The sequence below is a fragment of the Phalacrocorax carbo genome, chromosome 3 (assembly GCF_963921805.1).
Source record: "Phalacrocorax carbo chromosome 3, bPhaCar2.1, whole genome shotgun sequence".
Classification (NCBI taxonomy): Eukaryota; Metazoa; Chordata; class Aves; order Suliformes; family Phalacrocoracidae; genus Phalacrocorax; species Phalacrocorax carbo.
The window spans coordinates 79,076,725-79,093,032 of NC_087515.1; the positions used below are offsets into that span (position 1 = coordinate 79,076,725).

Sequence of the window (16,308 nt, forward strand, 5' to 3'; positions counted from 1 at the left end):
AGTGTTTGTTGGTTTCTTTCTAAGAATGTGCTGTGCCCTGTGGTAAACGCATTCTGAAGTGCTCCAAGCTAGTCTGTATAGAAGATGCTTCAAAGTCCTGTTGTCCGTGCTTTGTCTCCTGTGTCTTATCAAAAGAATCATCTTGTATACTTTATGGTCTGGCTGTCTTGGAAGGGCAGAACGTGAGACCTAGCAAACTGCACAAATGGAAGAGAAATGGGGTGAAAACTGAGATGCATGAGATTGTTGTGCTTGGAGTCAATGGAGCTAGGACTTCACTCGTGATCTGTATTCCTTGACACTGAAAACCAATAAGCCATTGATATCTGCTGTACATTTCCACCTGTCATCTTAGTGTGCATGGCTCTTCGGTCATTCATTGCCCTATGAACAATATGTTATATTTCCCTTCTCCTATTGCCAACTCATTCCTGTGCATTGGGAGTTGCCTACCTCTTTCATTGGTGTGATTACACAATTGGACAGCTTAATAAAACCTCAGAATATTTTTAATTGAAGCAGTGTTTTTGTACTCATCACCCTTTGTTAGCTGCACAATTCACCAATATTAAAAATTGTAATAACGTGAAATGGAAGACACATACCAGGTTAGATGCTGATCCATTTAGTATTGTGTCCTGGAAGAAGCTCTGTGTCAGCTCCTTGAGAAGGAAACTTCACAGCAGGTGTATATTTGAACTATAGAAAATAGCTCTGTGCAGGACCTCACGGTCCTTCACCCCAAGGCAGGATCACCTAAGCTATTCCTTAAATGTTTGTCTAACCTGTTCTAAAAAACCTCTGATGATGGAGACTCCACAGCATCCAAGGCAGTCCCTTTTAGTAGAGAGAATATTTCTGTTCCCTGGTAAGTAGGGTACAGTGGAAGAAACTAATCCAGAAATAGAAGGACAAGCATTAAAAGAAGAGTGGAAAGTAATTTAAATTCAATATATTTTTATTCTTTGTAAATACAATGAGTACAACTTTTTAACTTCACAAATCAGTTAATCCACTTTGTACAGGAAAAGTTTTACTCATTCTATGATAGTCCAAGTGCTGATTTTTCTCAGTGCTAGTTCCTAATAACAAAACAAATTTTGAAAAGTACAGCAGCTATCTTTAAATGGTTTTTTTTCTACATTTTTTTCATACATCAAATAAGCAGCTTATAACATTTTTGTGTGTGAGAGGGTGTAGGCAAACAAGGCTTCAAAATTAGAACCTGGAGTTTTCTAAAAAGGCATTGGAGACTTTTGGAAATTGTTAGCATTGTATCAGTCAACAACCTTTATTTCTTTGAAATAAAATTCCTTCCACTGATTTTTTTTTTTTAATAGTCATTTCACTTCTCTGCGCATCTCATTGACAAAGAGTTTGGCCACCGTTGCCTTTGGTTTCAGCACTGTGCCAACGGGACAGCCAGCAGGTCACTGAAGCGGTCATCTCCATTGTATTTGGTTTTGCTGTTTTAGTCTTCCTTTCTTGACTTGTATCTTTTCAGGTGTGTATGTGAATGTGTGCCTGCATGTGTGGAAGAAGAAGGAGGGAAGGTCGGGGAAGAAGTGTATAAAGCTCTTCTGTCTTTGAGATGGTAACCAATCAAACTGTGGTGACATCCGCATCAGAGATCACAGTTCATTTTGCAGGAAGAATGGAGCTGCCGTCATAAGCTACTTTTTAATCAGTTCTGAAGGCCACTTCATGTTGTATTATAGCAGAAGCAGTGTTTTGGTAACCTGGTCTTAAATGTTGCCTATCATATTAAAAACATTTTCCCAACGGAGGCTACTTTTAAAGCAGTTCTGAAGGCCACCACATCTCACATTACAACAGAAGCCAAGTTTGGTCACCCGGTTCCAAATACTGAACAAACCAAAGTACCTTCTTTCACATTTTGTCTCAGATCTGCCAGTTAAATGAGAGAATAGCGGAGTCTTTGTTAACTATGACTGGCATCTGAATTGCCTCCATCCTGTAGTAACAGGAATAGCAGCCAAATTCCAACCACTTTCACTTTTTCTGTAGAACAAAGCATTCTCTCCATGATCTAAATCACTCTGTTGAGAGCAGCAGAATCATATCTACTGGGGTATTTTTTGTCAATGGGTTTAAAGGCTAAACATTCCCAGGCTTATGCTTCCTGTAGATTTTGTTAGTTGAGGCTTATTCTCCATAGATAAAAGTTCTTCTCAAACTGTCCATCCTGATTGTTTATTTTAAGGTAATTTATATGTCACTGGATTTGTACATATCTGAAAGCAGTCTTGTAATTGGTACATTCCCAATGGTCTTTTTGAAAAACACTTCTTCTATTGTAGATGGGCTAATCGAACGTAAAGCTGGTAAGAGCAATAAAAGTTTTCCAAAACGACAGGGTTGCGTGGGATACCTGGGAGGCAGAGAGAGAAAAACCTGTTGAAGTTTTTAGGTATTTTTCCAAAGGAAATCTTTCACTTTACAGAAAAGACCAATATTCAGCAAATTCTACAGACAAGCGCTACCTGTGCCAAAACCCTGTGTTTTGTACTCAAGTGAGCAAGAAGGTTGACCCCAAGGAAAACTGTCATAAGGGAGGTTTGCAGAACATAGACCAATGTCTCTGAGTTTCGATTAGCTCCTTTGTTTATTCCCTCAGAGCAGTAGCAATACAGGGAGGGGATCTGCTCTGACTTGTCCCTCAGACAATAGCTATGTGCTTGATGCAGTTCAGGGAAGAGCTTGACCTGTAATCAATACCCTGTCATTTAAAGTGCAATTTAATCCTAGCTGGATTGGCATGGTAATAATTTCCCCCCCTTTTGGTTGCCTTACACATTGAATACCAACTGACATTTAGAAATTTTTGTTGTTGTTGTTAAAGAAGCTGTGTTTTATCCCCAGGTAATATGTTTGTGTAATAGGGTGTTTTCCATCCTTTCTCCCAGCTTTTTGAAGCCAGCACAACATAGGATAAGTATTCTGTCTGTGTTTATGCTGACTTTACAGCAGTGATTCTCAAGCCTCTGCTTACAGTGGTCTCCCTAAAAGAAGGACTAGGACATTCAGAGAAACATTTTACTTCTCCAGTCAGCCCTCCCTGGCGTCCTGTTGAAGGTGACTCCACTGATATCAAAGGGCTGATACAGCTGTAACACTGGCAGGGAGGTAAATTCAGGCCTGGGGTGGAAATGCGAGCTGAAAGCCCTATCCCATTGGAGTCAATGTGACAGTCCTTCAGTGGGCTGCACTTTTTTCGTGTAAAAGGGTGTCTTTTACAACAAATACTGCTCAGCCCAGTAACGAAATATTTCCAGCAATGCAGAAATACAACGGGAAAGTCACCGTGCCTGGACTGAAAACCATGGCCATGTAAAACCATTGCTCCTGGCTTTGCTCTCCAACAGGCCTTGCCTCACTCAGAGTCTCCAGGGAGCAATCTTCATGGAAAAGGCCTTCTGTAAGATCAGGAAGAGGTTGCTATGCAGCGGTTATTCTTTTTGCTCTGAATTAGCCATAACTGGATGGTATTTGCAGTTTTGTTCCCATCCCCAGGGCAAGCCATTCCCTTTAGACTAAACAGAAATGCTTCAGAGACTGCTGCCATCTAATCTCTGACACTGAGTGGACTTCTGCTAGACGGAGCTATTATGAGAGCAGATCAAAGTTTCAGAAGGAAAAAATGGTATAAAAGTTCATTTTCCACCACTCTATCTCCCACTATGCTGGTCTCATGGACCTCCACTGCAGCTAAAGGACTGAGACATGGACTTTACAAGACCTGTCACAGCTCTCCCCGGAAGACCTGAACCAGCCAGAGCAGCTGTTGCAGATGATGTTAGGTGCACTCTTCTGGCTCTTCCCCTGTCCCGCCACTCTGAAGTGGTTCCTAGCAGGAGGCTACTGGTCTGTTCACAGCCAGCTGTTCTAGAGCATGGGGTTGTATTTTGATTAGTACATTTCACGCAATCCTGGGCTTACTCCTGTACACTTTGTGGGATGACAGCTACAGCTTTTACAGCAGGTTTTAAGATTTCTGTATCCCATGTATCCTGAATGAGACAGAGGAGATGTTTTCTTCCCAAACAATTGGGTGCTGTGCTGTGGCACCAAAATGGGATTCACAATTTCTGGATTTTTCATTTCAACCTGGGAGTGGAGTCAGGGTAGCGTCTCGGAAGAGCCATTTAACTTTCTTGTGTCTCAATTTTCATGTCTGCAATACGAGGGAAATGACATGGGATATTGGAGATCAGGGGTCAGAAGCACCCGTGCTGCTGTGAGATGTGATGTTGTTTTGAGCATCATCACTATTAGCAGTGTTTAACTGAATAAAATGTAGAAGAAAAAGCAGCCTTCTGAAATGCAAAGTGTTCTACAGCAGGTATCGCTTCCCAGGGGAAGATCTCTCCTTCTACCACTTTTCAATTTGTCTGAATAAATCCCACGTTCCTCATTTCATCAGGAAATGCCAAATCCCAGCAGGCAGACAGCCAAGGTATACTTGCTGTAACGGCCCAGTCCCCATTTCGGTCAGTGGAAGTGTCACCTTAGCTACAGTGAGAGCGTGATTTTACCCCTACATCTGCAAGAAGTTTTGAGAGAAGACACTGATCACCTGGTATGAATGTAGCTGTTCAGAGTGAGCTGGGCTTCGTCTTGAAGGGCTGCTATGGCGGCAGCATTTCGGAAGCTCCTCAGTTCGGAACCACTGTGTGTAGGCACTGGAAAGCAGATCAGTTACTAGTTCAGCTTGACTCTTGGGTGGGTCAAAACAGTTCAGCTAGTGCTATCAATGGAAATTAAACGTTCCCATTAGTTCCCCAGCACTCCACCGTCACCCTTTCAAAATGCAACACCGACTATTGGAATACAATACTGGGAAACCTATTGGATGATAAAATGCTATGTCTGGTTTAAAACATCATTTTTGCTCTAAAGTAGCAACCTTATAGTTATCGGACGAGGTGAGCAAGAGATTCTTTCTGCTTACCAGCTTTAAAAGTGACAATGCATTTGAGACAGGCAAATTCGGTAGCATCTAGACGAAGTTGTCTAAATCTAGCCACAACCTCTTGTAAAGCCTGTATTTCTGAAATTATTTTATTCAGCTTCTGAGAATCTGTATTGTCACCATTCATGCCTAAAACAGAAACAGATGAAATAAATAATATTAAAGGCATTTCCTTTATTTTATATTGATTTCTGACAAAATCCTCTGTATCAATATCCACTCTATTGTCACACTTGTCTATCTGGTTCCATGTAAACTGACTATATTGTATGAAAGTTAATATAAAATCTTCTCTTGGATGATAACAAACACAGTAATTTGCATTTAAATGACAATGCAAGCAGTCATGAATACAACAAAACAACATTATTTGCATTTAAATATAGATTTATAAATGACAGGTATGCTCTATTGTTCAGTAGGAATTTGTTATTCTTTACATGTTGTTCTTTTTTCAGTAATGTATTTTTATGGTAATTTTTGTAACAAAGTCATTAAATTGTGCAATTCTTACCAGATACAGCCAGTAGGGTGTTAGCATCAACTGGAATGGCCCATTGTGCTATTCCTAGAACAAACAGTTCTCTCCAAGCATCTTCCAAAAGCATCAGCTGTCATACAATAGATGTACAATATAACATAGTGTATAATTTATAGATTTATAAACAATTTAAATATGTAAATTTCTGTTATTTTAAAAACTACTTTAAATGCCTGTCATGGTGTTTTCCCCACAGCATTTGTTAGCTCTTCTCTTAGCTTTTTGAGAAGGTGTCTAGAAATAAGTCTATATGCATTGTAGAAAAACGCTGAGGGTTGGCTCACTGTGTGCCATGTTGTGGACCAAAAGAGAGGAGAAAGAGAAAGCAGAGTCAGAACTCCTGCCCCAGAGAGCTTGCTCACAATGTGAACGCTCGCCTGTGTTTCTCAGCACAGCATGTGCTCTCTCCTCCTCTCCTTTGGCCGTCTAGGACAAGTTGGACAAGTGCTCCCCTATTGCTCTCTAGGGATTACCCTCCTTTCCCTCAGGAAGGCAGGATTTGTGAAGAAAAGCCTGGGCAACATCCTGAAATTACATTACACTGTAGGGAGCACTGCTTTAGAGTACGTATATATCTTTAACCCCTTCCATACTAAGCAAGTCTTCAGCTCTTTCAAGAGCAGCATCTGGACACATATATGGTTTCTCAGTGTCACCTGTTTTCCTGCTTTTTGCTTAAAATCACTCAGAAATTCCAGGCACTAAGAGCTATTTCCTTTCAGGGAACTGAGTATCCAAGCGCCTAAGCTGACAGCATTGCGAGTTCTCTGCAATTTTTGTACATTGCCTGGTTGTATGGAGCATGTGTTTTTCTCTGTTGGGAGGCAATGCCTTTGCTTTCCGTGGAGAGGCAGTGGTGCATCTGAAGAGGAGACATGACTCCTGATAATGCAGACTGGCAAAGCCAGAGCAGACACATTTAGTCTTGAGGGCATCTATGGATTGTTGGCCCAGACCAACTCTTAAAAAGGGTTTGGAGGGCCCCGAGTTCAGCTGAAGTTCATGGCTTAAAGGACATGCTGTGGTACGTACACATTGCTGGGACCTCATATCTCTCAATAGGGCGGGAGAGATTTGGAAGGGTGAGAATTATAGTGGACTCAGGAGGGATCATCTGATGGCTCCATGTAGTGAAAACATATTGCCCAAAACTCAAGCAGAAAAACAAAAGCAAACCAACAAGTATTAATATTGCTATGGTCCCTGAAATTATCAGCAGCTTAGCTTCTTAGGAAAATAAGGAGGAGGGTGTTTTAAGTCTACGAAGATTCTGTAAAAGGGAGAACAAAGTAAAAAAAAACCACCTTACTGTCCTGATTTCAGCTGGCAAAGAGTTAATTTTCTTCTGAGTAGCTGCTATAGTGCTGTGCTTTGGATTTAGGATGAGAATAATGTTGATAACACACTCATGTTTTCATTATTGTCCAGCAGTGCTTACGTGAAGTCAAGGACTTTTCAGCTTCTCATACTGCCCTCCCAGCGAGCACGCTGGAGGTGCACAAGAAGCTGGGAGAGGACACAGCCAGGACAGCTGACCCAAACTGGTCACAGGGATACTCCATACCATATGACGTCAAGCTGAACAAAAAATCTGGGGGGCAGTTGGCTGGGGGGACATGGCCACTGCTTGGGAGCTGGCTGGGCATCAGTCAGCATCGCACTGTGCATCACTTATTTTGTATGTTCTTTTATCATTAGTATTATTATTATTTTCCCTTTCTTTTCTGTCCTATTAAATTGTCTTTATCTCAACCCATGAGTTTTACCTTTTTTCTAATTCTCTCCCCCATCCCACTGGTGGAGAGGGAGCGAACGGCTGCGTGGTGTTTAGCTGCCTGCCAGGTGAAACCGCGACACTGAACAAATTAATTATGATTTCCTTGGAATCAGATGTGTGAAAGTAATAGATGATAGAGAAAGCAGGCAGTAAGAGTGAATCCTTTATCTAGGTGCTAACTCTTAACAGTATTATGAGTATTTTAAACCAGCCTGTTCAGAATGGGAGGAATTGCTTTCAGAGTCTCTGCTCTCAGCTTATCACTGCGGGCTTTTGCCCATTTTCTGCCTCTTTGTGCCATGTGCTTTGCAGAACTTCTGTATGACTTGACTAAGGAAATTGTAATGGGAACGTATTTCTGTTTCTGTCTGCATATAGTTACTGTTTGAAATAATAACATTGGGTTTTACATTACTGGAAGCTGCCCAGGTCACTATATGAAATATGGAGGGGGAAGGGAGTCTAGGGTGCAGTGCCCATCTCAGCTCTGTTCTGAGAGCAGCCAAACCTGCTCGTTAGTCTCCTGACTGCTGCTGCCTGTGAACCCAGCCCCTCCTCCGGATAATCCTGCCTGATGAATGTGCAGGTTTATGTATGACATAGGAAATGATTCGCCAGCCTTTCATCTGCCTTTGTAAAACTTTCTTTGTCATTCATTCATGCAGATACAATGGTAATGAATGGTGGTTCCTGAAGGATATCGATTTCATATGTTCTTTCCCTCTAAGTCTTTAAAGTCAGAAGACTTTAGAAATAAGAGACTATTCCAATAGCTGAAGCTTTCTTCATGCCTATGCATAAGTCTGTAAAACCACCAATTAAAATAATTCATGCTGAAGTCATACTCAGCCCTCCTTCTTCAAAGAAACAAGAAATACCAGGCTTTTTGAAGGACTGCTTTTTGCTTCTTAATCAGCCCCATCCTGCTAGTATGACCTTTTGTTGGTGGCTTGCATTGGGCCAACCTGTTTTACTGACAAGATGGACAGGTGTGCTGGCCAGCAGAACTTGGAGCATGGCATTTTTGTTGTGTGGCTTCCAATCCGCGATGGGATTAACTCTCAGGAGCTGGGAAAGAGACGCAGCCTCTGTTTTACCGACGGTAGTGACACAGCAATCCTCAGACTTGGGTTTTGTCACCAGTTTTGTTTCTACTTATTTCCTTGCCTTCAAGATGAGTCTGTCACAGAGTCCTGGAATCACAATGCGCTTGCCTTTTCAGAAAAGCACAACAAAAGCAGAATCCAGGAGAAGGTTTTAGACTCTCCTCAGGCAGATGTCAGGGATACAAAAAGAGAAAAGCAGACATTTGCAGCTGGGCCACTGTCAAATTAAATAATGCAATGGCATTATTAGAAAAATCAACTGTCTGATTATTCATGAAATAAGGTGATTAAAATCAGTGTTACTTCTTCTCCAGTTCTCCTGAATATGACAGTGGAATCATGCAGAAGGAGGCCCAGGTCAGGGCCTTAATGCTGAGTAGCTCTAAGTTTTGAGGAAGCTGGCTTGCAGTGAGGTACAACAAGTCAAGACGATGTTAAAGAAAGGCTGGGATTTTAGTATGTAATTCACTAATGTTACTCCCTGATATGAAAGTGAAAGAGGCAGTGGGTTATTTAAAGAGAACACTCTGGTATCTGTGGCAGACGAACAGGCCTTGCTGTTCGAGGCATGCTTGGGTACGTGCAATGGAGACTTCCCTTGCTCCCAAATCCTGCTGCCCCGTCCTCAGCACACTAAGAGAGATGACCATATGGGGAATGTGCCCATTGTATGTCAAATAAAGCCTTGGTCTAAGGACGCCCCTGTGGACATTACTTGTCTAAAGGCGGGCCCAGCCTCTCCCCATGCGCTGAGGCTCCTGCTGAAGCAGCGTACTTGCTGCTTGTCCATGGTATTTCGGCCTATTTCTTTGGTTGCTTAGTTGGACAGACCCAGTGCTCCAAGGGAGTAGTGGCAGCAGAAGGCAACGCTAGAGAACAGCATGCTGCACTGGGACTGCTGTCTTCCTCATGGTGTGTGTAACCTCCCGGGTCCTATCTTGTTGCCCCCTCGTGCTCACTCCATAGCAGTACTGCAGCCAGAGCTGGGCAGCATCTCCTTTTGTCTAATTTCATGACAGGAGTTTCAAAATGTGGGTGTGGTGCTAGAAAAGGAATATTTCAGTGTACCTTAGCTTTATATCACAGCGTGTCCATCATGATTTACCTTTAGGTAGAAAGCACTATTGATTTCCTAAGAAGCTCTTTTCTTTCAGTTCAAAATATGTAATTGCATATCAGCTGCAACACTTGCAACATGCATCCATGGAAAGGAACTAGTTCCTCCGATAACTGCTATGTAGCATCTAAGGTACAATGTTTCTAGTTACCATTTTGGGAAATTAGCTCAATCATATCAAAGTATTAGATGTCTTTTATGATTGGAGCTTTGCGTAGGTTTCCCCCCTGCCATTTTATAATTATCTGATTACTTTTTTTTAAATTAGTGCATTATACAAAGAACACCGAGTCCTCATCAAGAATCAAGTCATTAAGAAATTGCTTCAGCTCGTATGGTTCACAAATGATTTACCTGAGGCAAAGGCAAATTGTCATAGAGGAAAACAAGACAAATTAAGGAAGATTGCCATTAATGGTGAAAAATATTGGGGCTGGCCAAATTCTGCTTCCACCATATTGGTGTAATTGCAAGTGCACTGAAGCCAACATGAATAAGGAAAAAATGTTGACTGTGTGCATAGGAGGAGAGGAGAGGAGAGGAGAGGAGAGGAGAGGAGAGGAGAGGAGAGGAGAGGAGAGGAGAGGAGAGGAGAGGAGAGGAGAGGAGAGGAGAGGAGAGGAGAGGAGAGGAGAGGAGAGGAGAGGAGAGGAGAGGAGAGGGGAGGGGAGGGGAGGGGAGGGGAGGGGAGGAGAGGGGAGGAGAGGGAATGGTCTTCAGAAATCACCTCACTCATATCCCGGACCATATGTTTAACTAAGTGCTTCTCATCCCCAAATAGCAAAGTAAGATGCTGTTCCCCATTGTTTGGAGGGCAAAGTTGACCGACAAGTGGAGATGCAGTTTGGGCACACTGAGTTTGGTCTGCAGCCTGGTGACTTTTCCTCTAGAACTTGTCCTCCCATGATATTGGCTTTATATTATATTTTCTTCTGGCTTGATTTTCACTTGCTTCATGAAGTAACAGTTGGAGGAAAGCAGTTTCTAAATCACTGCCTGCTTTTTAGGGGTAGACCAAAACTCTGCCCTGAACTTCAGGACTGCTGAAGTCCATTATGGATCTAAAGGTCCAGGGCTGAAGGTTCAGGACCCAATCTGAGCTCTGAGACTTCTTTAACAGACAGGCAAGGCCAATGCCATTCCCAGTGCAGGTGCCTTACCTGGTCTTGTAAGGACAAGGTGGAGAAGGCTGGGACACTCTTGGCCCACTTGATGCTCATGAACAGAAGTCTGGCTGCTGACTCACAGACGGATTCGGTGGCGACTTCGTAGAGATACATAGGTGTACCGTTGACTTCATGTGGGTACTAATGTCAAAAAGAAAATAAAGCAACTTCATACAACATCACCAAGGTAGCCTGGTCTTCCTCTCCCGTACAGCTGCCATTCAGCGCATCATGTTCATGCCCGATACAGAGCATGCACTCTCTTATTCTGCAAGCAGAGGGCATTGCTTTCAGTGGGCCCACTCCAAACCGCTCTCTGCTGCTCATCCATGTGGATGAACTGTACTACAGAACCAGTTCTCTGGAGGAGGTTGAAGGGAGAATGAAATTATTACATCAGGGGAAAAAAATTACCAGTTGCCATCCTTTACCCTGTTACACAATAGCACACCTCTGGTAGCAGAGTTAGAAGAACACAAATTTGATTAAGAATTTGTGGTTTGTAACCTGTGCTTCAGAAGCTGATTTAGCACTCCAGCCTTGCTCAGCAAAGCAGGAAATACTCACTTAGCCTTAACCCTTTGTCTAGCTCCCTTACTGCAACAGGCTGTAAGCAGATGCATAGAGCTAAACTCAACTACCTAAGGTTTTGTAGGATTAGAATGGGATTATATTTGCAAGCATGTGCTGTTTTCTTGCAAAATAATTTCTGATTCAGCATTATCCAAAATTATAAAACTATATGTTACAATCATGTTGACAATGGATTCTGCCAAGCTACCAACTCTGAAAATGCTGAACTATTTAAGTTGCCCCTTCTATGATTTTCTTGATGCTGTCAATATGCAAAATGCCATTGCAAATAGATTAATGAAAAACATCACCTTACAGCTAACTCCTGTGCAGTTGAGGCCACAGCAGTACTTCCTCTGGGCTGCTTAGGAAATGTCACAGCCAAGAAGCGCAGAGTCAGCTTAGACACTTTTGTGTCTGCCTGGACAAGCTACAGGCTTTGGTCAGTACAGATAGTACTTTCTGGACTACACCGCTATGGAGATGGGAATTTTGCTGAAGAAAACTCAGTGGTTGCAGTTCATCTTCATGAAACAATGTTTAAAATTTACTTGTGGATGGGCTCCAGGCAGGAGGGGCACCTCTGTAACCACGAAGGTATAAGGTTGTAGGAGAGACAGGTTTTGTACAGAGCAGGTTATCAGTTGGTCCTTCTGCATACCCCTTCTGCAGAGGGCCTCTTACCCCTTGCACTTTGTATCTTCAGACCTTTTAGGGGCATGACAACAGAGGTGCCCACCACAACCCACAAGGCCTCAAGCCTTGCTCTTTGCCACATCTATCCCAGAGGCAGGAGGGAGCTGGTGGGTTGCAGGCACCCCAGCAGTGAGGTCTGCAGGCCTGCCAGGGGCTGGGGCAATGGCTGACCTTTGGGGTGGGCTGTGCCAGGCCCACCAGAGTCTGCCTCTCAGGCGTGCTGGCGACGGCGGCCAGCTCCAGGCCGTGGGGCTCCAGCTGGGAGACGGCAGTGAAGAAGGCGGGTGCCGGCAGGGCGGTGGTGGGGAAGTGCGGGGCGCCGCCGCTCTCCTCCTTGTGCCCACGGAAGTAGAGGGCCACCTGCTTCCGTATCGTCGACGTCCGGGGACCCCGCTCATGCTGCACCGCTGTGGGGCACCAAGGAGAGGCGAGGGGGTCACCACAGGGTCCTGCACTGGGTGCCGCGCACCTCCCCTCAACTCTTTGGGGCTGACCCCATGACCCCCACCCAGGGGGAGTCTGGGGAGAAGTGGGCAAAGCGGCCGTGGACTGGGGGTCATTAGGGGCCCGGGGAGGGGGACACATGATGCCCCGCAGGGACACACTACTCCCCCTTCAGAGTAAGGCCCGGCTCCCTCCTGCCCCCCAGCCCCAGACCCGGGAGACGGGGAGCAGGTACCGTCTTTGTTCATGTTGACCTCCAAGCATTTCTTCAGCCGGCAGGCCCGGCACTGGTTCCTGTGCGTCTTGTCCACCGGGCAACCTCCCTGCAACACAGCCAGCCGTCGGGCCGAGGCGGGGAGCGGGAGCAGGGCGCTCAGACCCACGGACCCCGGCGCCCTCCCCGCGGCGGCCGGAGGCACGGAGGGGCCGCCCCTGGGTGCGCGAGGGGCCGGGCCGTGGCGGGGTGCGTGGCCCCCGTGGCGGGACGAGGCGGGCCACCTTCAGCACCCGAGACAGCGACGGCGGCGCCGCCCCCTCGGGGCGCCCTGGTCCCCGGTGTGTGTCCCCCACCCCGCGCCACACCGCCCCGCCGCGTCCCCAGCCCCGCATCCCCGCGGGGACGGTCCGCGGGTGGAAATGAAGGCGGTGGGAGCGGAGATGCCTCCGGCCGAGACGCGGACGCGACCCGCCACGCGTGGAAATGATGCCTGTGGTCCATGGCCCGGCAATGACTTGTGGCTTTGCTGAGGGGGCGCCCCTCCCTTTCCTCGCCTTCCCCCCGCCCCTTCTTGAGCATTCCACCCCCTCCCCGGGGCGCAGCGGGGAGACCTCCCGGGGGGCGGGGGGAGGAGGCGGGTTGGGGCACCCCGCGCCCGGCCTCGGCGCGGGACCCCCGGGGAAGGGGCTGAGGGGGCTGAGTGGCCGCTTGGATCTTCCTCCCGCGTGTGTTGGCGTGTGGTGGGGACGGGGACACGCAGTGCGGGGCCCTGGGGAAACGCAGGGTGCAGGCGGTGGGGGGACAGCGCTGCGGCTGGTACCTGATTTCCCGACTTGCAAACATAGGTCCTATTCCTCCTGATGCTCCGCTTGAAAAATCCCGAGCACCCATCGCAGGCGTACACCCCATAGTGTTTCCCGGAGCTGCGGTCCCCACACACTTTGCAAGGGATGTCTAAAATGCGACCTGAAAGCAGAGAAGGGAGAGAAGGAGAGAGCGAGCGCTCAGCAGTCTGACCTCCGGAGGGATTAGCCCCGGAGCCGCAGTACAAGCAAATAATGAAGTGATTTTATAGCCAACTTTCTTTTCCTTGAGCAAGTGTCAGTTTTCTACAATGAGCATTATTCATGCCCCGCTACGTTTATTTGGATCTTCTATAATCGCCAAGACCCATTTTGGAAGGGAAGATTACAGCAGCGGGAGCAGCAGACTTGCCTGCTAGAAGTGGGGGGGCGGGGGTGTGTGTGTGTGAATTGGGGAGGGGGGGAGGGGGGGCGTTTCCCTCGCTTTCCGGCGCTCGGCAGACAGGGGACGGCACTCTCCCTGGGCAGGAGAGCAGTCAGGAGAGCGACAGCCACAGAATAAAGCAAAACAAAATTAAATGACCGGGAAGCCAAGTAACCTCCTCTCCCCCCTCGTACCCCCAGAGAAAGGGGGCTGGCTCCTGCCACAGGCGAGCCCTGCTGTTTTCTTCACCCCCGAAACCTGCAGCAAAACTTTCCGCCTCGCCTTTGTGCGCGGCCGCGGGTTGCGGGGTGCGGGGTGCGGGGTGCGGGGTGCGGGCCGGGGCGGGCGGGCGGTGCCGCTCCGCTCCCCTCCGCGGCGCCCCGCCGCGCCCGCAGCCCCCGCTCCGCCGGGCGCTGCTTTCGCACCGACTCTGACTGGAATTGCCAGTGCTCTGAGGGTGGTGTGAAAACTTGAAGGGAGATGATTGCAGCCCGGTTCAAGAAACGCGCCAAAACCCCGCTCGGTTTCTGCCTTTTCTCCAGTTTTGCTCTTCTCTTTTTTCCTTCCGTCGTTTTCTTCTCTTTTTTCTTTTTCTTTCCCTTTTTCTTTTCATTTCCCTTTTTCTTTTATTTACCTTTTCCTTTTTCTTTCCCTTCTTTTCTTTCTATTTTTTCCCTTTCCCTTTTTCTTTTTCTTTTTAATTTTCTTTTCTTGCTATTTTTTCTATTTTTCTTATTTTCTTTTCGGTTTTTCTTCTCTTCTCTTCTCCTCTCTTTTTTTTTCTTCCCTTTGATTCGCTTTATTCTCTTCTCTTTGATTCTCTTCGATTCTCTTTTCTTTCTTTCTTTTATTTTTTTCCCCTCTGCTTCAAACAACCTTCTTCCCTCCTACCACAACTTACGCTGGAGATTCCGTCCCTCTCCCCAAACCTTGGTCTCCAAACTCCAACAGAGAGCGTTCGGGGCCGCTATCTTTGTTTGGAAGTAGTTCAGGGAGGGCCCCGGCTGCGGGTGGATGAGGCTGAGGCTGGAAGGGGGAAGGAGGCAGCATGCGGAGCCGTGCGGGGGGCTGCTGGAGGCGGGGGGGGGAGCGGGCTGGGAACAGGCCGCAGGGGCTCCTCTCGCTCCCTAGAGAATTTAGGAGCCCGAGATACTTTCAGACATGTCTACGCTGAGGCTCTAAGACAATGCCTGCTGGCAGACAATAGGGACTTTAGATAAAGTGTTAACTTAATGATTTTGCCCATTGAAACTCGTTTGACTGCCTCCAATGAGCACAAGCTGCCAGCTTCTCCCCTAAATGAAACCCGACAGCTGCTATACACAACACGGCGAGAGGGACGGGGATTAGGTTAGGGACTGCCAGAGGGAGGGGGACGGGGGGGGGGGGGAGGGTGGGAGGGAGGGAGGGAGGTTAAAGAATAGAAAACTTTTAGGCAATTAATAAGGAGCGGGGCTAAGGGAAGCCCCCCCGCCCCACTGCCTGCGAGCAAGCCGCGGCTTTGGAGCTGCAGGTAGGCGCCCGTGAGGAGGGCTGAGGCCAAGGCACGGTTTCTGGGAGTGTGTAATTACAAGCCCTCCTTGCCACCTGCCTATTGGGGCACCAGTGACCCGTCAAAAAGTGTAGCATGGGAATTCGGATATCGCACAATGCCAACGGGGGAAAGCGCTCGACTTCCCTCTCCGGCCCTTACCATCCTCGGGGAGAGAGGGTCCGCACGCACGCACACAAAGGAGGAGGAGGAGGAGGAGGAGGGGCAGGCTGGGGGTGGGGGGAGAGGCACCGAAAGCGGGACGTGCAGCGGTGGCGCATCCCGGTGTAGAGCCGCGCACCGCCGCGCTGCCTCCGCGCATCCCGGCCCGCCGCCGCTCCTGCCGCCGGGGGGACCCCCCCACCCCACGTCCCGCTCCCCCTTCGCGCGGCAGTGGGCCCAGCTGCGGCCGCGCACCCGGGCCCGCCGTGGGGCAGCCGCGGGTGTCCCCGCTTCCCCGGGCGGGGCAGCCGGCTCGGCTTTGCGGGCGCTGAGAGAGGAAACTTGGGCTGGTTTTGCAAAACAGTTTTGCCCAGATGGATTTTAAGTTTGGAAGCCGCTTTAGGGAAAAAAAAAAAAGCATATGCATTATATAGATGGACGTATCCACACCACGCGTGCAAACTTATGTTCAGTATATCCTTTACACGCCCGCATATTCCTGTCCATAAAAACGGAGCACCTGGAGCATCTCTTCCCAGCCCCAAACCCCACGTTTCCAGCCGTCGGAGCGGCGCGGCCCGTCCGATGAGCTCCGCGGCCCTCGGCGAGGCGACGGGCGGGCGGCGGGGGTGGGGGCGGCGGAGGGAGCGGCTGGAGCCCCCCGCCCCGTCCCACCGCCCACCGGCGACCCCCCACCGCCCTCCATCCCTGCCCCGCCGAGGCTGTTATGAGAAAACTTTCGTGCAGGGCAAAATATG

At 47.8% G+C, this 16,308-nt stretch overlaps 1 protein-coding gene across 1 annotated transcript; it reads right to left on the reverse strand.

Annotated features, from left to right (window-relative positions):
- Window positions 1–2,229: 2,229 nt before the first annotated feature.
- On the reverse strand, window positions 2,230–15,669 carry NR2E1 (nuclear receptor subfamily 2 group E member 1). The gene is made up of 9 exons (XM_064448561.1): window positions 15,551–15,669; window positions 13,451–13,679; window positions 12,649–12,736; window positions 12,141–12,376; window positions 10,695–10,841; window positions 5,508–5,604; window positions 4,973–5,122; window positions 4,598–4,703; window positions 2,230–2,392 (listed from the first exon to the last, which is right to left on the reverse strand). The coding sequence occupies exons 1-9, from the start codon at window positions 15,667–15,669 to the stop codon at window positions 2,230–2,232; spliced, it is 1,335 nt and encodes a 444-aa protein (XP_064304631.1).
- Window positions 15,670–16,308: the final 639 nt, after the last annotated feature.